Source organism: Neoarius graeffei, chromosome 14, assembly GCF_027579695.1.
Source record: "Neoarius graeffei isolate fNeoGra1 chromosome 14, fNeoGra1.pri, whole genome shotgun sequence".
Taxonomy (NCBI): Eukaryota; Metazoa; Chordata; class Actinopteri; order Siluriformes; family Ariidae; genus Neoarius; species Neoarius graeffei.
Genome location: NC_083582.1, coordinates 40,087,749 through 40,114,229, shown reverse-complemented (window position 1 = coordinate 40,114,229; position 26,481 = coordinate 40,087,749). Strand labels below are relative to the sequence as shown.

The 26,481-nt window shown below is 42.6% G+C and overlaps 1 protein-coding gene across 1 annotated transcript; it reads right to left on the bottom strand.

Annotated features, from left to right (window-relative positions):
• Positions 1-104: 104 nt before the first annotated feature.
• bsk146 (brain specific kinase 146) lies at positions 105-25,800 on the bottom strand. The gene is made up of 4 exons (XM_060939640.1): positions 25,628-25,800; positions 7,490-7,699; positions 7,178-7,380; positions 105-2,384 (listed from the first exon to the last, which is right to left on the bottom strand). Exons 2-4 carry the CDS (start codon positions 7,659-7,661, stop codon positions 1,581-1,583), a joined length of 1,179 nt encoding a protein of 392 aa, XP_060795623.1. The 5' UTR covers positions 7,662-7,699; positions 25,628-25,800; the 3' UTR covers positions 105-1,580.
• Positions 25,801-26,481: the final 681 nt, after the last annotated feature.

Genomic DNA, 26,481 nt, shown 5'->3' with positions numbered 1-26,481 from the left:
TATTTACAACAGATTTGTTTTCCTAATTTGAATGCTTTTTATGCAATTGGTAGACATGATTGTGTACACTCCACTGTCGTTTGTTTCTTGTAAAAGATCAAATCAATATACAAAAAATATATGTAACATTTTGTAAAGAAAACAATAGAAATAAACAATAGAGAAGCAGCAAAAATACTTCCTATGTACCTGTAAGTCTTGTACTCGATATGTTGGTTTGACATCTAGGGCTGGTCGGCGAAGTACAACCTACTGATCCGGTAACGGATCTCGAACCTGGTCACAATCAATTAAACATGTGAGTCAGTAGGTTTTGAGGTTAAAAAACAAAACAAAGTCCCCTTATCCGTAACTGTAACATATCAGCCTTGTAAAACCTGTGTAATTAAATCAGGTAATTCACTCCAGAAAGTATAATACCAGATGTGCAGTGTGCATGAAAACAGTGGTTGTTATATTTACATTTACTTGTTTGGCAAATGAGGCACAATCCAGTCAAGTATGAGCAGTTGAGGGTTAATGGGCCAATAGTGGCTAACTTCAGGATTTGAACTCATAACCTTCAGTACAGACACAGAAGCTTAACTACTGTGCCATCATAGTTTTATCCTTCTAAAATACGGGGGGGGGCTGATGAAATTGACAGCTGGCTTTAGGCTCTGCATTCTCTCACTGGCATGAGATCTGTTCCACTTGTCACTTTTGAGTCAAGTACAATAAGCAGCCAACCTCAGTGCCACTTCTCTCTCCTGTTTTAAAGCTGTCGGGAATAAACAGTCGTAGACGTCGCAGTGAGGCTGCACAATGCCAGCTGGGCTTGGAACAATTGCTTCAACAGAGTACCAAAATAAATTAAATCCAAACCATTAAATTACCTACAAATCAACTGTAAAAATATACTTCTGAATATAGAGTTCAAACAATTGAAAAAAAAATTGAAATAACTAAATGTCTTCACTACAAAATACACAAACACTCATACAGGAGCACACACGCTTTAAGCAACATCCGTTTTCCTCCCTAGTGTGGTTTGAAAGATTTCCTTGACATCAAATATAGGTTTTAGAAACATTTCATGTCACCAGTTCCACCAAAAGATGGATCAACTGTTCTCCCAGTCCATATCCATTTTACTTTTTTGCATCATATATTGCTTTAAGGAATATGTTTTGGTCTAGCCCTAATCATTACTCTAGATCTGCGGTATCAGTGCTCAATTACATTGTGTAGCCTTTTTTTTTTTTTTTTAATTTGTGATCTGCTTTTATGGTGCATCTGTTGTATTAGTCTATTCTGCAGCTTCTGTGCACTTCCTTTCTTAAAGGAATTCCACTGAGGACAATCTTTCCCAAAAAAGTGCAATGTGTCCTCATTGGAGACAAAAAAGAAATACAATAATCACAAACACAGCTCAATAAATGAGAGGGTGTATCTAATTTTTTTTTGCTTCATTCACACTCAGCAGTGTTATAATACCCTTGAAAGATGGGTTACTTATGTAATTGATCTTTTACGAAGGTGTGAGAAAATGTATTATTAGGTAAGGAAGCCGTGTTTTTGTTTATGTACAGTGGTGAGCTCTACACACAGATCTCGATCGGTGTTGTGACGAGGATGCGGCTGCTGGTGGCGCTGTCTCTGGGCATGCGCTCATAGCTGGTTGTGGATGACACTGAGCTGTTGGTGGACACTGAGCTGAAGTGATGAGCAGCTATTCCTGCTTCCGCTGGCCCGCTCTTGCCCGGTGATAGGGTCTGCTGTTTCATCCGGTCCACCAGCAGCTCCTCCTCTGAAGAAGAAGAGCTGTGTGCTACCTGGTGGTGTCCTCCTCCCCCAACTCTTCCTGCTTCTCCATCCAGCATCCAGCGTTGGCCAAAATGGGTGAACACCTCCTTGACGGAGCAGCGGCGCTCCCTCTCCAGGGCCAGCAGTTTGCGGAACATGATTAACACCTCGTCGCTGAAACGTCGCCACTGCGAGGGAACCGTGCCTGTTGGCCTCCGCTGCCAGCGGGCAAACTCGTCATAGAATGTATCCGAGGGAACAGCCTTCTCCCAGGGGAAGTTGCCGGTAAGCATGCAGAAAAGAAGCACACCCAGTGCCCACACATCTGTGCTGTAGTCCACACAGATGCCATCACGCTGGGAGGCATCACTCAACTCGGGAGCTGTGTAAGGGATAGTGCCACTGACGCGCTTCACCACAGAGCCGGCGCACCGTGCCATGCCAAAATCAGAGAGCTTCACCCTGCGGCACTCCCTGTCAAAGAGCAGCACATTCTCTGGCTTGATGTCGCGGTGCACTAGCTTCTTACAGTGCAGGTAGTCCAAGGCAAGGGCCACTTGGTGGACGCAACGCTTGGCCACAGGCTCTGGAAGTCCAACCTGAATAAATCAACATAAATAAAAAATATTATTAAAAACAAAGTGAAAATAATAATGCAAATACACTTGATGGCCAAAAGTTTGTGGACACCTGACGATCACACCTATATGTGGGTCTTCCCCAAACTGTTGTTACATTGTTCAAAGTACATAATTGTACAGGAACTAAGATTTTCCATCACTACAACTAAAGGTGATGATACACGGGGCAACTTTTTGGGCAATGTTGCCGAGCAATGTTGCTGGCAACGGGCAACTAGGTGAGACACAGGGCAACTTTTCAGGGCAACTAACAATGGGCAACAGCAGTTAGCAACGGCAGTTTACAGTTAGCTAAAAAAAATCGATGTCTTAATTTTTGCTGTGACCATTTAATCAAGCTGTCTGTTGTTTTTTAGAGCTTTGGTGAGATAAATTCCTCCATATAGAATATTAAAATAACAACTTACCGGCGTAAAAACAGATGAGGAGTCTCTCCATCTCTTCACTCCACTGACACTGAGCGGCCGCCATATTTGTTTGAAATTTCTGATCCGAACCTCACCGGAGGTCACATGACTCGATACTCGCGTTCTGATTGGCTTATCTCAAAAAGTTGCCAGAGATTATCAAAACCATTCAGAAAGAAACAATGTTGCCCAATCTCAATAGAAAAGAGTCAAAACGCAATTGCCCAGCAACATTGCTCGGCAACATTGCCCAAAAAGTTGCCCCGTGTATCATCACCTTAAGAGTCCCAAATATATTCCAGCATGACAGTACCCTTGTGCATAAAGTGAGCTCCATGAAAACATGGTTTGCCAAAGTTCGTACAGAAGAACTTGAGTGTCCTGCCCTAAACTCAACCCCCCTGAGAATCTTTGGGATAAATTGGAAGAGAAACCGCACCCCATGTCTCCTCTCCCAGCATCAGTGCTTGACATCACTAATATTCTTGTGGCTGAATGGACAAATCCCCTCAGCTCCAAAAATTTCATGGAAAACCTTCCAAGAAAAGTGGAGGTTATGATAACAGCAAAGGACGACTACATCTGGAATGGGATGTTCAAAAAGCGCATATGGGTATGATGGTCAGGTGTCCGCAAATTTTTGATCATATAGTGTATATAGCCACAAGTCACAATCCTTGGTACAAGTACTACAGCACCAAGCAGGGCCAACTGCAGTTACTTCCACAGTGGCATGCATATACAGTGGTACGCAAAAGTTTGGGCACCCCTAATCAAAATTGCTGTTACTGTGAACAGTTAAGCAAGTTGAAGATGAAATGATCTCCAAAAGGCATAAAGTTAACGATGACTCATTGCCTTTATATTTGAAGCAAAAACAATTTTTTAGTTTCATCTTTTACATTTTCAAAATGACAAAAAAAGGAAAAGGGCCCAAAGCAAAAGTTTGGGCACCCTGCATGGTTAGTACCTAGTAACACCCCCTTTGGCAAGTATCACAGCTTGTGTACACTTTTCGTAGCCAGCTAATAATCTTTCAGTTTTTACCTGGGGGATTTTCACACATTCGTCCTTGCAAAAGGCTTCCAGTTCTACAAGTTTCTTGGGCTGTCTTGCATGCACTGCTCTTTTGAGATCTATCCACAGATTTTCAATGATGTTTAGGTCAGGGGACTGTGAGGGCCAGGGCAAAACCTTCAGCTTGTGCCTCTTGAGGTATTCCATTGTAGATTTTGAGGTGTGTTTTGGATCATCGTCTTATTGTAGGACCCATCCTCTTTTTAACTTCAGCTTTTTACAGATGGTGTGATGTTTGCTTCCAGAATTTGCTGGTATTTATTCGAATCCATGCTTCCCTTGACCAATGAAATGTGCCCTGTGCCACCGGCTGCAACACAACCCCAAAGCATGATCGATCCACACCCATGCTTCAGAGTTGGAGAGGTGTTCTTTTCCTGGAATTTGGCACCCTTTTTCTCCAAACATACCTTTGCACATTGTGGCCAAAAAGTTCTATTTTGATTTCATCAGTCCACAGGACTTGTTTCCAAAATACATCAGGCTTATTTCGATGTTCATTTGCAAACTTCAGACACTGAATTTTGTGGCAGGGACGCAGGAAAGGTTTTCTTCTGATAACCCTCCCATGAAGGTCATATTTGTTCAGGTGTCATTGCATAGTAGAACAGTGCACCACCACTCCAGGGTCTGCTAAATCTTTCTGAAGGTCTTTTGCAGTCAAACAGGGTTTTTTATTTGCTTTTCTAGCAATCCAATGAGGAGTTCTTTCAGAAAGTTTTCTTCATCTTCCAGACCTCACCTTGATCTCCACTGTTTCTGTTAACTGCCATTTCTTAATAACATTACAATCTGCGGAAACAGCTACCTGAAAACACTTCGCTACATTCTTGTAGACTTCTGCTTTGTGAGCATCAATTATTTTATTATTCAGAATGCGAGGGAGTTGCTTAGAGGAGCCCATGGCTGTTGATTTTAGGGACAAGTTCGAGGAGTCAGTGAATTTATACAGCTTTGAAATCTGCATCATCTGACCTTTCCTAATGAAGAATTTGAACAAGCCACAGCTCAATAAGCTAATTAAGGTCTGGAACCTTGGTAAAAGTTACCTGAGAACTCAAATGTATTGGGGTGCCCAAACTTTCGCATGGTGTTCCTTTTCTTTTTTCACTCTCCAATTGTACAAAACAAAAATAATACACAAATCTTGCAGAAAATGATGAAAAGAATTGTGTCGTCTTTAGCTTTATGCCTTTTGGTGATCAGTTCATCTTCTGCTCACTTAACTATTCACAGTAACAGACATTTTCAGTAAGGGTGCCCAAAATTTTGCATGCCACTGTACACTACCGTTCAAAAGTTTGGGGTCACCCAGACAATTTTGTGTTTTCCATGAAAAGTCACACTTTTATTTACCACCATAAGTTGTAAAATGAATAGAAAATATAGTCAAGACATTTTTCTGGCCATTTTGAGCATTTAATCGACCCCACAAATGTGATGCTCCAGAAACTCAGGCCCTGTCCACACGGCAACGGATTCAGGTGAATCTGATAAAATTGTTTATCGTTTCGGCCTGGCGTCCACACGGCACCGGCGTTTTGGGTGCCCCAAAACGAAATCTTTTGAGAACGGGTTCCAGAGTGGAAAGATCTGGCAACGGCGCCGTTGCGAAGTCGTCTGGATGAGTAGAACAGATTTGTTTACAATGACGTCACAACCACATGTGCTTCACGCCAGGTAGAAGTGTAACGAACTCGATGCGAGTTGTCAACAAATCCTATAACTTGGTTCATGAAACGCGCTTACAAAATATTTTCACTGTGAATATTTATTGTGTAATGGTGCAAAGTGAGTGAGAGAGAGAGAGAGAGAGTCAATCCCGCCAGCAAAAATAGGGGAAAAAAGGAGCGATCTCACCTCTTCAGATGTTGGTTTAAGTCCTACAATACATTCCTCAAAAAGGGCGTAGAAGAACAAATTAATCCATCAACATGTAGCATTCAATTTATTCCGGACCATTAAAGACGCCGCCTTCCGCGTAGAATCATACGTCATCCTCACCGCCATATTGGATGGGTCAAAGTGGAGAATAAAGATGTCTCATTCATGTGCTGCGTTTAACTGTACCAACAGGTTTGCTGTCCAAACGAGATCACATGGGATTACCTTTCACAGGTGAGACTGGAAAAATACTTTTCATTGTATTTGGTCATTATAATGTAATTTTAAGAACAGATTTTTCTGACTTTGTGGCTAATATGAAGTCTCGCGCATAATAGTTTATGAGCATGCACCCTTACTACTTCTATTGTTGTGGTGTCTCCGATGGGACCGTCTTACAGCGCACCTAGAGGTGTGGCATGTGTATTGCATCGTTTTCAGCAAGCGTTGCGTTGCCATATGTACCTGATATTTTACTGATCCGTTGCCCATGTGGACGCGATATTTTTTTTTTTAAATCTCGTTGCCGTTGTCGTGTGGATGTAGCCTCAATCTGCTCAAAGGAAGGTCAGTTTTATAGCTTCTCTAAAGAGCTAAACTGTTTTCAGCTGTGCTAACATGATTGTACAAGGGTTTTCTAATCATCCATTAGCCTTCTGAGGCAATGAGCAAACACATTGTACCATTAGAACACTGGAGTGAGAGTTGCTGGAAATGGGCCTCTATACACCTATGGAGATATTGCACCAAAAACCAGACATTTGCAGCTAGAATAGTCATTTACCACATTAGCAATGTATAGAGTGGATTTCTGATTAGTTTAAAGTGATCTTCATTGAAAAGAACAGTGCTTTTCTTTCAAAAATAAGGACATTTCAAAGTGACCCCAAACTTTTGAACGGTAGTGTATGTGCACCAAAGGTACATTGAGGCGTTTGGTCGTGATATGACAGGGCTATCCTGAATTTTTGCCAGTTAAATGGATGTAAATAGAAATACTTATTTTGTGAGAAAAATGTATCTATTGGCAAATTACTTGAGCCTCCTCAGAATATGAAAACAGAAGTAACCTTTGCTCATCACCAGCACTTATGAGTTATAACATTAGGTCTACAACTAAACCTACAATATGCCAGTGGTAAGCCTGATGAATACCTGCTGTAACCTGATAGGCTGGTGTTGGGCATCAAGTAAACAATTAATCCATAAGAATCATGATTTATTGGGTGCAGTAAGTATAACATTGTACGAAGAGGTGGTTTTGAGCTAAGGCTGTTCCAACAGAACTAATGTCTGCTTATGCCATACTTAAAGCCTTGTACGACAGTGTAGATCAGCCAGCAGGGATTGAATGATTCACACTTTGGATGGAATTTCGTTTACCTGTGGAGGAATGATGTCAAAGAGATCCCCTGCTAAGGCATACTCCTGTGCAAACACGTAGTACTCCTCAGTCTCAAATGCAATACCGAACATGTTGATTATAAAGGGGCATGGGGAGAGGTACAGTGAGATGCTGTACTCTCTCAAAAAACTCTTTAGCTTAGTGGTTTTCTTCTTGAGGAATTTTAGTGCCATCTTGGTACCTTGGTTAAGGAGAGAGAGAGAGAGAGAAAGAAAGAACAATCATATCAAACTGCATACTCTTTATGAAATTGATTTTTTTTTTTTTTGGTATTAAGGACTATTGTTTACCTCTGATCTTATGAATGACCAGGTCCACCTTGCCATAGGTGCCTTTGCCCAGCTCTCGAATCACCTCATAGTACTTGTTAACTTCGAGCTTCTCCAGGTTCTGAGCAGCGAAGAGCTGCAGCTCTTCCAGTATGTCGACAGACACTCGAGACATGACAGGAGAGGAGCTCATTTTTCCACAGGAGCAGTGCTGGCGACCACTTAACGGTACTGCAGTCACACACACACACACACACACACACATACATATTCACACTCAGAGAGGGAATTAAGTTTCCAGGGATGTGCTATTTTATATTCTCTAGAGTCCACTGAACAGTTAATTATCTGTACATTTTGTATTCTCTCAGCTCGAGCTTTGCTTCAGGCAAAGTAATTAGTGTGAAGATGTGCAAGATGGTTTCTTAAGATAGGGACTTAATATGGTCTCGTGAAACCCGTCAGCCTTTGTGCTCGTCATACAGTATGCCTCGAAATAGCAGCAGATTCTGTCATGCAAGATTGCAACTGAACATCTTTCATTCTTCAAGAGAAGCCGCATTGCATTGTGCATCAGAGTCGGACTGTTTGACGATCTCGGAATAAACCATTACAATTAAATGAACATGACGCACAAGTCCACATAGCTTCAATGAACAGGAACACACTGCACCAACTTTTTGCTTATCCTCGTGACCTCTGTTTAGCAGCTACAGGAAGAAAATTCTTTGTCACAGAAAAGGATATCTAATCCTGTTAGAGCTGTGATGGTGAGCACCTTCTCTCTCTCACTGTTCATAGCACTGCGGCAGATGTAAACACAGAGGACCATTTGTTACTGCTGGCAGATCAAGAGTGCTTACTTTGCACTGCAGGTTACAGCATTCAGCTGCAGTTCCTATTCATGTAGGCTGATATGTGTCATGTCCAATTACTCTCCCTCATCATTTTATCACAGGGAAATGTCCCACTTTGTGAATCCAGTTCACATTTTTCTTTGCAATCAAAAGAACAATCCAGAAGGATGGAAGTGCGGATGGATGAGGTCGGTTTTGAAAGCTATGCAGAAATCCAACATATTCACACCACCACTTTGCACTCTGAGAGCGACACGATAAAATGGAAGCTGGAGCATTATGACTCATGAGGTCAAACACAATGTCAGCATGCATGTGCTTAAATTAAACAGATGCCGACACAGAATGTGTTTCTCCTGCACCGGGGAAATGATTAAAAAGATTTTACAGGGGTTTATGCATAACAGGGTTTTATTACTAGCCAGGTAATAGATGAACTAGATTAAATATTGGTCCTTGTTCAGGCATTTGGAGTATTATTGGTCATTTTGTTGCCATCCTAGCAGACTGCACTGGTTCCTGCACTGCTGACAGGTGCACATGTTTCCACACGGTTCCTGGCACTAAATCTTCATTATCACTTCTTAATTCCTTCATTAGTGTCACTCTCAGTGTCTATCTAGTCCATTCCATGGTTTGTCTTTGTTTCTCTGTTCTTGCCCTGTAGTTGTTTTTCTTCCTGTTTATGTCCTTGAGTAAAAATCTGCTCATCCCCCACAGTTATAGTTCTAAAAACCAGTCTTGATCCAGACCAGATGTTGGTCTTTTCTCTGTCTCAAACCCATTTTGTATCCATAACTATGGTCAAGACAAAGATGTTGGTACCCACCAACAGGAATGTACAGAGATTATTTTTCACGTTACTTTTGAAGTCATCCTAGTTGCATCTATCACAGTCTCATTATAATTTTTATTTAAAATGGGAATCAGATCAGCCAGCTGGTGGTTTTTCCAGTGTAGTCAGTTGATTTCTAGACAGCTTGTTGCCACCAAGAGGAAAAAAAAAAACCCACACGCCTGAGTGCCAGGTTTCTGACCTTTGAAAAAGTTTATATCTTTTTCTTGACTGAGCCTACCTTTACTACAACACTGGGATCCATACTAACACTGTCTGCTTATGTTTTCATCTATCTATCTTTATTTTATCCACAGTCACTGGATATGAGCAATTGCACGCTCTGATTGGCTACTTAGCTACTAGGATATCAACTCTTATACCATGAGTAGAGAAAAACAAAACGGCCGAGCGTTTTGCTGAACCAACCGAGGACGAAATACAAAATATGGAATGAAAGTATTTGGTGGTAAGAATGTATCTTTTTCTATTTTTCAATAATAATAATAATTCTTGTTGTTGTTAATTATAATAATTATTATTAAATAATTAATAAATAATTAACTGCTTTATTAATAAATAATTAACCCCGCCGACAGTAGTCGGAGGGGTTATTATTTTCACCTGTGTCAGTCTGTGTGTGTGTATCTGTCTGTCTGTCTGTCTGTGTGTCTGCAAGATATCTCAAGAACCAATGGATCGATTTGGACCAAATTTTGTACGTGTTGCCAATCACCCAGGAAGGAAACCATTAAATTTTGGAGGTCAAAGGTCAAGGTCATGGCAGAACTTCGAAATTTTCGCCCAATGTATTTTAATAGGGAAAAGGTGGGGTTTGCACTCGTTAGAGTGTCCCTGTCTAGTTATAATTATTTCTATTATTAAAATAATTTATTATTATTATTATAGCATTTTTCACAAATTGCTACTGTCATTTCACCGGTTTGTTTACATTCTTCATCTTTAAGCATTAAAATTTGTTGAATTTTTTTAGTCTGGTTCAAAAGCTCAAAGAAGTTTGCAAATTACAGAACTGAACTGTCCAAGGAAGATTTAAATAAATATTTAAAGCTATTCTATACCTCGGCACAACAGCAAGACGACACTTTCTACAAAAAACAACTAAAGTCAATTTATGCAGCCATTGATAAGAAGTCTGCCTAAGCAGAAATTATTTAGTTGGATGTTTTATATAAAATTTTATTTATCGAATTTGCAAAAAGTTAAAATAAAAATGCTCTGTTTCTCAAAATCCAGTGAATGTAGATAGAATAAAACAGTTATTCCACTTGATCTCATCGTACATTGCTTAACGTTTCCATTTTCGTTTCCAGTTGAGAGTACGCTGTGCGTATTCTGGCTGCCACTTCTCATGGGAGCGTTTTATTTTATTTTACCTTTTTTTGTGTGTGTGTTTGTGTAGTTTGATATTTGTTTTTTTGTTTGAGTGTTTTGTCCACCGGTTGTGGTGTAGCTTCAGACCCAGTTCTGGGCGTCAGTTCCCTCCCAGCCTTGGTTCGCCGTTGGTGATGCCTGCGCTCCTAGCTATAGACTGCAGTGAGCTTGTTGCTCTTTTAACATCGTGGTTGTCCAGCGTTCTGTGCAGCAATGCTTTAGTGCTTGGCGCAGTGTTCCGAGCGATGTTGCTCTGTGCTCGCTGTGTGGATCCATGGTGCGGTGTTCCAAATGATGCTGCATGGCAGCGTTGCGGCGGCTGTGCAGGTGGTGTGGGACTTATCTTTGTGCGCCTTTTGGTGGGATTGTGGTAGCTACACCATTGGAATGACATCCTGACCTTCTTTTGGTGAACTTTTTTTTTTCCTTAATTGTAAAGCGACCTTGGGTGTGAGAAAGGTCAAATAAATTCAACTTATTATTGTTATTATTATTATAGCAGCCAACTCAGCACTACGCATCTCGTCAGCTATCAGTTCACGTACGACTCGATTTCATGGAATAACTGTTAAATATACTAGTGCATCTCAAACAATTAGAATATCATGAAAAAGTGCAATATTTTCCATCAGTTATTTAATAACGTTTTCACAATATTCTAATTGTTTGAGATGCACTGGTGTGTGTGTATGTGTGTGTATATATATATATATATATATATATATATATATATATATATATATATATATATATATATAGGGAGAGGGAGAACACACAAACTCCACACAGAAAGGCCCTTGCCAGCCACTGGGCTCAATCCCAGAACCTTCTTACTGTCAGGCAACAGTGCTAACAACTGCACCACCCTTATGACTACTATAAATTACAATTTTATTTTGTCATGAGAATGATGAACACCATTAATGAACTGATTATTCTAGGACAGTAGTAAATTGGATACGAGTTGAATAGCTGCCCCATTTCCTATCCTCTTCCTTTTCTAAATAATAAAAAAAATGAAATCCTGAAACATTGGAAAGTACAACCCTTATGTGAGGCCTTTTTCCAGTCACTTCTCTATTCATTTGGCATTGCACTTGTTAGGTGTGTGGTTCTGGAAACATACGCTGGGGGTAAAATCATAGGGAAGTCAATAGCTAAGTTCTAATCTCTCAGCTCCAATGAATAGCTTTCCCTGTTTCCCAGTTTTGCAATTGCAGACTTGCAACTTGCTACAAAGTGTGATGCTGGGCCACGAATACAGGTAACTCCCAAAATCCTACCAGCCTGTACTCAGCAAGACTGCTGGTACCCTTGTGCCTCTCCACATCATTGAGTTGTAACTGAAAGTGAATACACTGGTTGTCTCATCGCATCTCATTATCTCTAGCCACTTTATCCTGTTCTACAGGGTCGCAGGCAAGCTGGAGCCTATCCCAGCTGTCTATGGGCGAAAGGTGGGGTACACCCTGGACAAGTCGCCAGGTCATCACAGGGCTGACACATAGACACAGACAACCATTCACACTCACATTCACACCTACGCTCAATTTAGAGTCACCAGTTAACCTAACCTGCATGTCTTTGGACTGTGGGGGAAACCAGAGCACCCGGAGGAAACCCACGCGGACACGGGGAGAACATGCAAACTCCGCACAGAAAGGCCCTCGCCGGCCACGGGGCTCGAACCCGGACCTTCTTGCTGTGAGGTGACAGCGCTAACCACTACACCACTGTGCCGCCCTACACTGGTTGTACTTTGTGTAATATTGCACATATCAATAAAATATTGCACTGAGGAACACTACCTCTAAGAGTATGATCAAGGAGCTGTTCCTCCTCTTCAGTCAAGTGGTGGTCTGACCAACCTCATCAACCCATTTACAGTGCCCTCCATGATTATTGGCACCCCTTGTAAGGATTAGTAAAAAGGGTTAGAAAAAAATCCACCTTTTGGTGAAGTCGCTTCATCTCACGCTGAAAAAATGAGAAAAATCCAACATTTAATTGAAATACATTTATTTCGAGAAAAGCAAATCCCTCATCAAGAAAAAATTATTTTCAACAAAAACGCATGCGCCAATATTATTACTGGCACCCCTGCATTTAATGCTTTATACAACCTCCCTTTTTCAGCATATTAGCACTGAGTCTTCTCCTTTAACATTTTATAAGGTTGGAGATACAGAACAGGCCATCTGAGCCCATTCCTCTTTACACAATCTCTCCAGATCATCCAGAGTCCTCGGCCCTCTCTTGTGTTTCTCCTCTTCAGCTCAGCCCACAGGTTTTCAATGGGGTTCAGGTCAGGGGACTGAGATGGCCAGGACAGAAGCTTGATTCTGTGCTCAGTGAACCATTTCTGTGTTGATTTGGACATATGTTTCACATCATTGTCCTGCTGGAAGATCCAGTGATGACCCAGTTTTGGTTTCCTGACAGAGGCAGCCAGATTTTGATTTAAAATGTCCTGGTATTTCATGGAGTTCCATGCCATGTACCCTAACAAGATTTCCAGGGTCTTTGGAGGAAAAACAGTCCCCAAAAATCACAGAACCTCCACCATGTTTACAGTTGGGATCGAGTTCTTTTCATTATCACAATCCTTCTGTTTGTGCCAAACCCACCTTGAGTGTTTATTGCCACAAAGCTCCATTTTTGTTACATCAAACCATAAAAAATGGTTCCAGTCAAAGTTGTAGTAGTATTTCGCAAACGTCAAGTGCTTTTATTTGTGATTAACTGACAGAAAAGGCTTTTTTTCTGGCAAACCTTCCAAATAATCTCTTGTCATGGAGGTGGAGTTTGATGGTGGTTTTGGAGACTTGCAAACCCTAAAATTTTACTTTTTCCTGTAATTCACCAACAGTGATCCTTGGGGATTTTTTTTGCCACTTATCCTCCTCCTCACTGTACGCCAGGGCAAAATAAATGTGTGTCCTCTTCCAGGTAAGTTTGTAACAGTTCCAGTTGTTTGTTTTTTTATTATTATTATTGCCCTAACAGTAGAAATGCACATTTACAGGTGAATAGCTACTTTTTTAATAACCATTCCTTGACTTATGAAGGTCAACACATGTCTGAATATTCTCAATCATCCAGGTCATAGTAAACTGTGGGTGGTAGAAACGGGCAAATGGACTTGCTTGAAAATTCTTGAAAATGTTTCACCTCTCGTCCAAAAGGCTTCCTCAGTTCTGTCTGACTAACAGGCAGTGTTGCCAGATTGGGCGGTTTTAAGTGCATTTTGGCAGATTTGAACATGTTTTGGGCTGGAAAACGTCAGCAGTATCTGGCAACACTGCTAACAGGGAGTATCAGATATTTATCCTCTCCTGGATCAGAATCAGAATCAGAATTCTGATGACCAGCTCATCTAAGGTGGTGTTTACATTAGACCGTATCAGCGGATCATCAGATTAACGTTTTTAAAACGATTCGCGTGCACACAGCAACGCCAATACATGATTCGCGTGCACACAGCAACGCCAATACACGGATACGCTAATCACATGACTAATTAGATGGCACGTCACATGATCCCAGTGCATATCGGGCATGCGCAAGTCACTCACCACTTGCAAGTGGAAGGATGGCAAGCGAACACCTTCTCCAGCAGATAAACACACCTGGCTGTGATGTTCATGTTCTCACTGAGTTTAAGCGCCTGAAGGAGGTAAATAAGTTGAAATGTGTAAATAAACCTCAGTGCGGCTCAGCGCTTCCTCCTGCGCTCCAAATCACTCTGCCCTGAACAGCGAGTGCCCTCTGGAGGGTGCGCACTCCGGCCCTGCGCAGCTCACAGAGCGCGCGAGTGAAGCGCACGAGCAGTGATTCAGGACTGAGCCGCTGTGTGTGTGATCCCAACGCCAGCGAATCAGGAAGGTGGATGTCACAGTGACGTTGTCCAATGATGACATCAGCTAGAGCTCAGCACAGCGTTTCCTCGTTCCTCAATGTTTACACAGCACGGGATCAGATACGAACTGGGTTGAATACGTGAGCCCTGGCGGATTCAAGTTGTTCCGCCTGTGGAGTCGTTTCCCGGCGTTTTAATGTGAACAGACAGTGCATCCGCGACAAAAACGAGACGGATACGGTCTAATGTAAACACCACCTAAAGTGTCATTGAGGCATCATGTTGGTGTGGGTCACTGGAGGCTGGGTGTGAACGGCGAGTCATTAGGGTGATCAAAGAATTGCCCGTTAGGGTGATCAATGGCAATCTGACTCTCTGTCCTCCTGTGAGTCACCGAAAACAGCTGGGTCCTGGCGTACACCCAGCCGTCTGGGAAGAGTGTCCAAGACCGTATTGTAGATGGTTGACAAATGATGTCTTAGACCCCCACCTCTGTTCAGTGATGGCCATTCCAGGTTGACAAAAATGGCTTCTTTAACTCCTCGCTCATACCAACGATCCTCTCTGGCTAAAATGCGTACGTTACAATCCTGAAATGAGTGTCCTTTGTTGTTAAGATGAATGTAGACAGCCGAGTCCTGGACCGGTGACTCACAGGAGGACAGAGAGAGTCAGATTGCCATTGATCACCCTAACGGGCAATCCTTTGATCACCCTAATGACTCGCCGTTCACATCCAGCCTCCAGTGACCCACACCAACATGATGCCTCAATGACACCTTAGATGAGCTGGTCATCAGAATTCTGATTCTGATCCAGGAGAGGATAAATATCTGATACTCCCTATTAGGTGGGGTTTACATTAGACCGTATCAGCGGATCATCAGATTAACGTTTTTAAAACGATTAGTGTGCACACAGCAACGCCAATACACGATTTGCGTGCACACAGCAACGCCAATACACGGATACGCTCGGCTCCGCAGGCATCCTGCGCTCCAAATCACTCCGCCCTGAACAGCGAGTGCCCTCTGGAGGGTGCGCACTCCGGCCCTGTGCAGCTCACAGAGCGCGCGAGTGGAGTGCACGAGCAGTGATTTGGGACTGAGCCGCTGTGTGTGTGATCTCAGTGCATGTCGGGCATGCGCGTCACTTACCACTTGCAAGTGGAAGGATGGCAAGCCTAAAGACAATCATAACTACACAATGGGCAGTATTTGCATCAGTATTTGCAGTATTTTCATACTTTTATACTCTTTAATGAAAGGTGATACAAGGCGGAAGTCCGCGCCGTTTTTCAGCAGTTGTGTCACATGACCAACGCCAGCGAATCAGGAAGGTGGATGTCACAGTGACGTTGTCCAATGACGACGCCAGCTAGAGCTCAGCACAGCGTATCCGCGTATTCTCAATGTTTACACAGTACCGGACCAGACACGATCTGGATTGAATATGTGGACCCTGACGGATTCCCGTTTCCCGGCGTTTCCAGGCGTTTTAATGTAAACGGACAGTGCATCCGCGAAGAAAATGAGACAGATACGGTCTAATGTAAACTTGGCCTTAGTCAGACAGAACTGAGGAAGCCTTTTGGACGAGAGGTGAAACGTTTTCAGGAATCTTCAAGCAAGTCCAGTTGCCCATTTCTACCACCCACAGAAGGTCAACACACTTCTCCCTCATTTAGCTTGTGTGTGCTCTTATCTTTCCCATGTTGACGGATGACTAAGGCCCTGTCCACACGGCAACGGATTCAGGTGACTCCGATACAATTGCTTATCGTTTAGGCCTGGCGTCCACACGGCACCGGCGTTTTGGGTGCCCAAAACGCAATCTTTTTGAGAACGGGTTCCAGAGTGGAAAGATCTGGCAACGTTGCCGTTGCGAAGTCGTCTGGATGAGTAGAACGGATTTGTTTACGATGACGTCACAACCACATGACTGTCAGTGCTTCACGCCGGGTAGAAGTGTAATGAACTCGATGCGAGTTGTCAACAAATCCTATAACTTGGTTCATGAAACGCGCTTACAAAATATTTTCACTGTGAATATTTATTGTGTAATGGTGCAAAGTGAGAGAGAGAGAGAGAGAAAATAGCCCTTAGGGCAGAGTCAATCCCGCCAGCAAAAATAGGGAAAAAAAGGAGCGATCTCACTTCTTCAGATGTTGGTTTAAGTCCTACAATACATTCCTCAAAAAGGGCGTAGAACAACAAATTAATCCATCAACGTGTAGCATTCAATTTATTCCGGACCATTAAAGACGCCGCCTTCCGCGTAGAATCATACGTCATCCTCGCCGCCATATTGGATAGGTCAAAGCGGAGAATAAAGATGCCTCATTCATGTGCTGCATTTAACTGTACCAACAGGTTTACCGTCCAAACGAGATCACATGGGATTACCTTTCACAGGTGAGACTGGAAAAATACTTTTCATTGTATTTGGTCATTATAATGTAATTTTACGAACAGATTTTCCTGACTTTGTGGCTAATATGAAGTCTCGCGCATAATAGTTTATGCGCATGCGTCCTTACTTCTTCTATTGTTCTGGTGTCTCCGAAGGGACCGTCTTACAGCGCCCCAGAGGTGTGGCATGTGTATTGCATCGTTTTCAGCAAGCGTTGCGTTGCCATATGGACCTGATATTTTACTGATCGTTGCCCATTTGGACGTGATATATTTTTAAATAACATCTCGTTGCCGTTGTCGTGTGGATGTAGCCTAAGGGAATTTGGCCTCTCCATTACCACATATTTGTACCCCAGTTAATCAGGAAGTCATGGATCACAGCTTGAAAGTTCCTACACACTCCAATCAACTCAAACATGTACAGTTTAAATGGGAAACATGCTTCAGTTACATTGGGTTTACTATAGTTTTCATGGGTGTCAATAATATTGGCACACGTGTTTTTGTTGAAAATAATTATTTCTTGATGGGGGATTTGTTTTTATTTGAATAAATTTTTCAATGAAAGGTTGGAATTTTCTCATTTTTTCAGTGTGAGATGCAGCTCCTTTACCAAAAGGTGGATTTTTTAAAACCCTTTTAACTGATCTTTACAAGCAGGGCCAATAACCATGGAGGGCACTGTATATCCCAGCTGCTAACAGACTTGTGGGTTGTCTTCCATCGTGCAGTATACAACCCACAGACACATGGTTTGAAAACTCCAGCTAGCCCCTGAAGCGCATGATGTAATGGGTAATGTCCAAGGACACACAGTGGGTCCACCTGCTGTGCTTTCTGCTGTCTTGAAGGTGCCCTAGGCCCTCACAGTGCTTGAGCTGTTTCATCAAAGGCCCTACTCTCATAAGCTCTTTCTGTACCATTTGATTATCAAGCATGTACAAGATATGCAACAGCATGGAGAAGACCAGACTCAGTGTCCCACAGGAGGAGGATTACTACAGGAGAGCTCAACGTCATACATTTCAGTTCGTGAAGCAACCTGGCAGGAAACTCATTCCTTCACTGAGAAATTTTGCTTATGAAAAGCCAACTGGGGCATCAGAGAGGTGAGCAGGCTTAGCACACTGACTGCTTTAAAAAGTCAACTGAGCCCCTGTCTACCTCCTCTGCAGTATCTTGTATGTGAAACTTCAGTGTTCCAGGTGTCTTTATTGCTTTTGGCCAACCACTCTACACCACCACCTTAAGATGACAAAAAAAAAAAAAAGAGCATCAGTGAAAAACCTCCAGAAGCCTTCAACAAAACCGATTGTACATGTTGTTCTTGGGGTTTTAAGTATTATGGGACATTTATCAGTAGCTCCTCTAGCATAGTCTCCTAAGAAAAAAGAGACAACCTGAATAGAGGGCTGGTGGCAAGCCCTCATTCTACCAAATATAAGGGGCCCTAATGTCCAGCTGGTTGTCAAAAAACCAAGCCAGAACTTCACTGCACATTTGTTCTGCATGCCAACTCATCAGAGGTTGGGCTAGAAGCAACCCTGGTATGACGTGAAAAGAACCTGGATGCTAAATTTCACGCACACCATGAAAATATGCAGCAGCTGAAGGAAAAGCACCAGTGATCAAGTGAGTGACAGAAGACACTTCGAGTATATTATGAACTATGTGGCTCACCAGTGGATGGCCAGGACGAAATACATCAACTCACATTTTACCAGGAGGTTCCTGACACTGCAAATCCAGCACTTATTTAAAGCTAAGCATAGCAACGCCCAGTGGATTTACTTAAGCTGCTTTTACACGGGCACAAGTTACCCTAGCACAACTGCCTGTCTAAACACAATTTGTTCCAGAACATTTTGACACCAGTGGGCGCAACTTGCTCCAGTTTACAGATACTTGATCCAGACCATCTTGTTCCAGGCACATCTTGTTCCCGCTTACCGTCTAAACACAATCAGTGGCAAGTAGGAGGGCTTACACATGCGTGGTAGCATTCATCCAGGTCATTTATCATCCAGACAAGACCACTTCACAGCAAATTCAATGGTCAGTTCTTCTCGAGTGCTTTTCCTTGTCAAACTTCTCTGCCTTTAAACAATGGAGTTAAGCGATTCCCAAGCCAATCGCAGCAATAACTGGACTAAAGAATTTCTTACCATCATCCAGTTGTGGGGAGATGCAGATCATTGTTTACTTTTCCATTCATTATCCGTAATCGCTTATCCTGTGCAGGGTCTCGGGCAAGCTGGAGCCTATCCCAGCTGACTATGGGTGAGAGGCGGGGTACACCCTGGACAAGTCACCAGGTCATCACAGGGCTGACACATAAAGACAAACAACCATTCACACTCACATTCACACCTACGGTCAATTTAGAGCTACCAATTAACCTAACCTGCATGTCTTTGGACTGTGGGGGAAACCGGAGCACCCGGAGGAAACCCACGCAGAAACGGGGAGAACATGCAAACTCCACACAAAAAGGCCCCCGTCAGCCACTAGGCTCGAACCCAGACCTTCTTGCTGTGAGGCAACAGCGCTAACCACTACACCACCGCGCTGCCCCATTGTTTGCTTTTTCAATTAAAAATTCATCTTAAAGAGTTGATCAACGAGTCGCTGAGCATTTAAACAGAAGCGAGTAGCAAGAGGACAATAATGCAAGTTAAAAACAAGCTTCTGATCACTGATTTGCACATGCGCACTTTTGTGTTTACCTGTCTAACCTTCGGTTTGCCACCGATAGAGAGTGAGCGTGTGAACACAAAGGAAAGTGGGCACAACTTGTTACTGCTGCCCGTGTAAAACCAGTTTTAGAGTCACTAAGGAAGCATGCTGCCTTTGGTATCGAATATTACTGACGGCACAGTAATATTTGGCCAACCTAGCAAACTTTCCAGTTTTTCAGCCACATAACTCATCTGCTTAAAAATGAGTCATTATATTTGCTTAAGACCACAACATAAACATTTAACAAAACTAAAAAATACCTCAAATTAAAATGGACAGAGCTAAAAACAGTTCCGCTGTTAAAAGTTCGAAGGATGATTATCTGCAAAACGCAGCATTTTGAATCAAATACAGATGACCAGGCAGTTTTCAGATGATAAGCCATCAAGTCAATCATTGAACACTGGAAATATTCACAGGGCTAGTAACAGACCTCTAAAACCAATGGCTCTTTTGATGATTTAGCTTTTCATTTTTCTTATGATCCAAAGCGTTATGTAAACCTAAACCTATGCTTTTCAAACTAACACTATAAGCAATTCTACAGTCAAATGTATCAAGTGTCAGTGGTTATAATCAACCATATATGTGATATACAAAGTAAAATATTATCAAATACTCAATAAAATTTGCACTAGTAATAGAAGACATAACATTTTTGTATGTATTTATTTATTAATTTTCTGTGCATAAATTATTATACCATGATTTGGCAGTTTTAGCATTATTCTCAATGGTCTCTCCATTGGGTCAGGCATTTAGTATCTCATTTGCAGTAGGTCATGAAGAATAATTCAATTTTACTCTCTTTGTATGTTTAATCTACTACAGACAAATGTTTATTTTGTTTGCGAGTCAAGGTGCAGTAGGACAAGAGGGCCTGTAGAGCTCATCCACCTCCTGAATCATTAATGCAGAGCTGTTACTCTCTCACCTTGTGTTCAAACTGCAGGGGTGTGAAAAAGAGGATCAGAGTAACATGCGCTCACACAGACACACACCTGCGGATGCTAGGAGCACATACAAGTCTCCATATCAGTCCACACGTGAGATCTGCAATGCTTATCTTTGCTTTAGTCCAGCATGGGTTAATTACTATCTGCTCGAACACAGTGATTAGACCTGATGATTAACAGAGGAGTTGAATCAGCTGAATTCAAACCCTTCACTCTCAGAGAAAGGGTACTAAAATGTACAATTCCTTAGGGCTAACTGTTAAGCTTACCCCTTTTGAACCTTTGTATATTTTACCTACAAAGGTGCATATAATATACCTTTAACGCATCACTCTAAAACAGGCATGGACATTAAAGCTGACAGCCCCCATTAATGTTCTAATCTAGCCCTTCAAATATCTTTAGAATCAATTAAAATAATCTCATGAACCATCACTGAATTTAAAGAAATGAAAATGTTTCTGTTATTCAATTAGGGGGCAGACTAGAGCAATGAGGGTGGCACGGTGGTGTAGTGGTTAGCGCTGTCGCCTCACAGCAAGAAGGTCCTGGGTTCGAGCCCCGGGGCCGGCGAGGGCCTTTCTGTGCGGAGTTTGCATGTTCTCCCCGTGTCCGCGTGGGTTTCCTCCGGGTGCTCCGGTTTCCCCCACAGTCCAAAGACATGCAGGTTAGGTTAACTGGTGACTCTAAATTGACCGCGAGTGTGAATGGTTGTCTGTGTCTATGTGTCAGCCCTGTGATGACCTGGCAACTTGTCCAGGGTGTACCCCGCCTTTCGCCCGTAGTCAGCTGGGATAGGCTCCAGCTTGCCTGCGACCCTGTAGAACAGGATAAAGCGGCTAGAGATGATGAGATGAGATGAGGACTAGAGCAATGAACTCAGCTACTAGCATGCTAATGATATGGAATTCTTCATGATCGATCTGAAAATCTGTAACCCTGTCTTTACAGAAGAACCAATTTGGGGATTTATTAAATACAGATTTAATGGACGTGTTTAAGAGGTGTTATTGGTCAGTAAACAGGGTGGTGCAGTGGTTAGCACTGCTGCCACACAGCAAGCAGGTTCTGGGTTCACACCTGCCGGTTGGCCAGGGCCTTTCTGCGTGGAGTTTCTATGTTCTCCCCATGCCTGTGTGGGTTTCCTCCCACCATCATGTTGGGTTGAAGACATGTAGATTAGGCTATTCCAAACTGTCCATAGGTGTGAACAGGCCCGCCGACAGGGGGGGACAAACGGGTATGTTGTCCCGGGCCCAGGAATGGGGGGGCAGAACTGGGCTCTCATGAAGTTGCGATTATTTTATTTCATTTCAAAATGTGTTGATTTGGGGGAGAAATGTGCTATATTTGCATTCAATAAATGATTTCTAGATCTTTTGCCTTTATTGTCTTTGAAAAAGGCATCAAGAACCCCCTACCACCCCTAATGCAAAAATGGTTTGGTCTGACTCTTTGATTAAGGGGAAAAAAACGACATCGTTCGATCATAGCGCTTCGACAATCAGCATGCGTGCCATTTGCCAACATGCACAAGTCAGGAGCACAGAAAAGAAAAGAAAAGAAAAGAGAGGAAGAAACCAAGAGACTCAGGGGCTCACTGCCTAAATATTTTAAAAAAGATTCGGATGATGCAGCAGGTACTAGCAAAGGCAGTGGGGCAGCTGAGCCAGGTAAGACCAGTGTTGGGCACGTTACTTTCAAAAAGTAATTATAGTTACTAGTTACTTTTCCCAAAAAGTAACTGAGTTAGTAACGGAGTTACTTTGTCATAAAAGTAACTAATTACCAGGGAAAGTAATTATTCCGTTACATTTTGTTCCCCCTCAAAAAAAAATCAAATTCAATTAGTGTAATCATAATAAAAGTGAATGTTAAATGTGTTTAATGACTGAAATGGACACTTAACAGAACCAATTAGTAATGTTATCTACACTATATTAATATTTTTGTGGGACAATGTGAGATAAGACATCTATCAAATGTAATATATTTTTGTAGTTATTAAAATTATGTTACTAATTACTGGCCACTGACGAGGACAAACGCTTTGTTCCTCGACATAATGCGCATTGCACGTAAACACTCTTGCCTTTTATTTCAAGTAATGAAAAGTAATGGCTGTATTTCCAATGTGAAAGCGCAGTGCTGGGCTGACCGCTCGCCATTGCTGTGTCTTCCGATTGAAAGAGCGCGCAGTAGTGCAGTAGGCGTGGCCTACCTACGTATGTTGTCCAAATTTACTCTGATTGGCTTACTGTGCCGTTGTCTCATGTCTCCCCGCCCCACACGAAAGCAGAGTAAAGAAAGGCTGAACGAGCAGCGTGCCAGATGAGAACAGCTTTAATAAAGTAATGCATAGTATTTTATTGTAAGTAACGGGAACGGCGTTATAACGATGTAAAAAGTAATTAGTTAGATTACTCTTTACTAAAAAAAGTAACGCCGTTAGTAACGCCGTTTATTTCTAACGCCGTTATTCCCATCACTGGGTAAGACACAGCCAACTTTTTCCAGCCCCGTAAAGTAACCCCAACCAAGGCACGCGCGGCACGCAATTCATGTTACAAACGAGGGGAGAGCAAGTCACACTGAGCACCATATCCAACGCACAGGGCATTGAATCATTTCATAACCACAACGGCTTAATTACATTGTGTTTCATATATCTGATTGAAGCTAAGAATATTCACATTAGCCCGCAATCATATCTCGCCGTTTCTCAAGCGGTGTGTTCTTCTCTGCTTTTCACACTGGACAGTACGCACGCACACACAACAAAAGTCCGGCGCATTGCATTTCGCACCTGAATAGTTGCAGACTAAGGAAATGTTAAAATGTTAAAACTGTAAAAATGTTGAAATGCTAAAATGAAATGGTTGTTGACCGGTTGAATGGTTTTTGAATACCTGTCATTTAAGGGTTGGAGTGAGTAGAGACTGGGATAAGAGAGGTGGGTGTGTGTGTGGGTTGGCCTGGGGGGGGGGCGCATTCAGAGCATTTTGTCCCGGGCCCAGCCAAAGCTGTCAGCGGCCCTGGGTGTGAATGTGATTGTGAATGGCTGTTTGTCTTGCTGTGTTAGCCCTGCAATAGCTTGGCGACCTGTCCAGGGTGTTCCCACCTAATGTCAACTACGAAAATATCAAGCGGACAATGGATGGATGATCCCTAAACTGATTTCTTATTCCAGCCCACTTGGCATTAACCTAAGAATAACACCCCCCCCCCCCCCCCCCCCTTGTCTAAGGCTACATCCACACGACAACGGCAACGAGATTTTATTAAAAAAAATATCGCGTCCACATGGGCAACGGATCAGTAAAATATCAGGTACATATGGCAACGCAACGCTTGCTGAAAACGATGCAATACACATGCCACACCTCTACGTGTGCTGTAAGACGGTCCCATCAGAGACACCAGAACAATAGAAGAAGTAGGACGCATGCGCATAAACCCCTTCCTCTACCCGGCGTGAAGCACTCACAGGAACACACAACAACAACAAGAAGATGGCTGCGACTACGCGAGGAAATCGTGCCTTCTGTGTGTACAAATTAGTTTTATTAGTGTGCATAGTTTTATATAACTTAATTTTCTTATTGTGTGTGAACATTTTGAAAAGCATTTTTATATAATTTATATAACTTTTTATATTGTGTGTGAACATTTTGAAAAGCAGTCTTATCCAATAAAAAAAGGAATTCAAGAAATGGTTCAGTTACTTGTTTATTTAAAAGAAAAGCTGTATACAAAAGTGAATGCAATGCAGTGGTTCATACAAAACAGCGAGAGTGCTGCTTGTTCTAGTCATGTGGTTGTGATGTCATCGTAAACAAATCCGTTCTACTCATCCAGACGACTTCGCAACGGCGCCGTTGCCAGATTTTTCCACTCTGGAACCCGTGCTCAAAAAATATCGTTTTGGGGCACCCAAAACGCCGGTGCCGTGTGGACGCCAGGCCGAAACGATAAACAATTTTATCAGATTCACCTGAATCCGTTGCCGTGTGGACAGCCTCTAAAACATGTTCGACACCCCTGGTAATTACTATCTAATTATGTACCTTTAATCCTTTTTAAACATATACTATATGTACATATCAATGGTCCAGTACCCTTACCCTAAACCTTGTGACAAGGAACGGTACAGTTTTTGTACTTAACCCTCAACTACTCAGCTCCATGCTTGGACTGAAATCTGCCTTATTTGGAAACCACTTTAGTATTAATAAAAAAAAGAAATAAAAACAACATCTGCCAAATGGATGAACGTAAATCCAACGTCAACTGTACCAAGGTGTGTCTCTGTTAGAACATTAAACAAAGATTTCCAGACACAGGTTACACCGTGAAAGTGTTTGTTTAGGTCTAGGCTTTGGAAAAGGCTTTCAGTTTTGTCATTACAGTCCAAACAGGTTTATACTGAGGAGCATTTAAAGGCTTAGAACAAAGACGTGGTATGATATTAAAAAGAGCACAATTTCTAGTCTCATGTTTAGACTGAGCAGTAAACACACACAGTGTGTGTGTGTGTGTGTGTGTGTGTGTGTGTGTGTGTGTGTTGCAGGCCTATAGAGGTACAGGTAGTTCCAGACTGCTGATCTACATAATATTTTTACATTCTGATTGAATGACGCTTCCTTCCTATTGATTTGTTCCTGGGTCATGATGGGGTTTTAATGTGTTTTTGGAACACAGGTGACCTCCAGGGGGTCTGACTCATCCTGGACTTCAAACCCCAGCAGACAGGAACACAGACAGCCGAGCTGCTCCTGTTAAATCAGTGGCTCAGGCTATTCATTATTAATGGGAATCATTCATTCGCGACCTTTATTATTATTATTATTATTATTATTATTATTATTATTATTATTTTAAATAACTAACATTCAACCCTTACTGGGTGAAACACACTTCAGAAACCGTTAGGATCACATCAGGCACAAAGATGACAATATTTAACCCGTTTTCTCGTCAACAAAGAACCTAATACCATCAGTGATGTCATTTGTAAATAAATCAGATCCTAATAACTATAAAATAACACTGATGCTGTGAAACTGCACTACATGGTTCTGCATCTGTAAAGATTTACACTCACCATTAAATCAGTCCGTGTTTCTTATTCTGCCCGAAATCTATCCCGCTGTGAGTGAACACCACCCGGTCCCTTCTTTCCCCAAATACTGCCCTGCGTTTGTTTTTCCTTTATCCGCATTTGTGTTGTTTCACTGCTCCGCTGCTCCAGACTGTGCGGTCATTTCTCTCCTCTCCGCTCCGCCGCTATTGTCCTCCTCGAGCTGAAAAGATCAAAGCTTCCGAACGCTGATAGAAGCCACGCCTCTCTGTGACTCAGCCAATAGCGGCGCGGCGTGCAGGTAGAACCACGCCCCTCTTCTCGCTGTGGTAGAGGGTCTAGCTAGAGCACTAGTCAGCGCTTGGAACATGGTGCTGCTGTTTCCTGTGGTCTCTTTCAGAGCATTTTTTAACATAGTTACTGTTAACATAGTTACATAGTTACCATTTGGTCTCCCAGTGGCCAGATTTGGTCTCCTAGTCAATGCCAAACCAGCTTCACTGGGAGACCAAATTTTAAACCAAGTTATGTCTTATCATTTGGTTCAATCATCATCTCATCTCATTATCTGTAGCCGCTTTATCCTGTTCTACAGGGTCACAGGCAAGCTGGAGCCTATCCCAGCTGACTACGGGCGAAAGGCGGGGTACACCCTGGACAAGTCGCCAGGTCATCACAGGGCTGACACATAGACACAGACAACGATTCACACTCACATTCACACCTACGGTCAATTTAGAGTCACCAGTTAACCTAACCTGCATGTCTTTGGACTGTGGGGGAAACCGGAGCACCCGGAGGAAACCCACGCGGACACAGGGAGAACATGCAAACTCCGCACAGAAAGGCCCTCGCTGGCCACGGGGCTCGAACCCGGA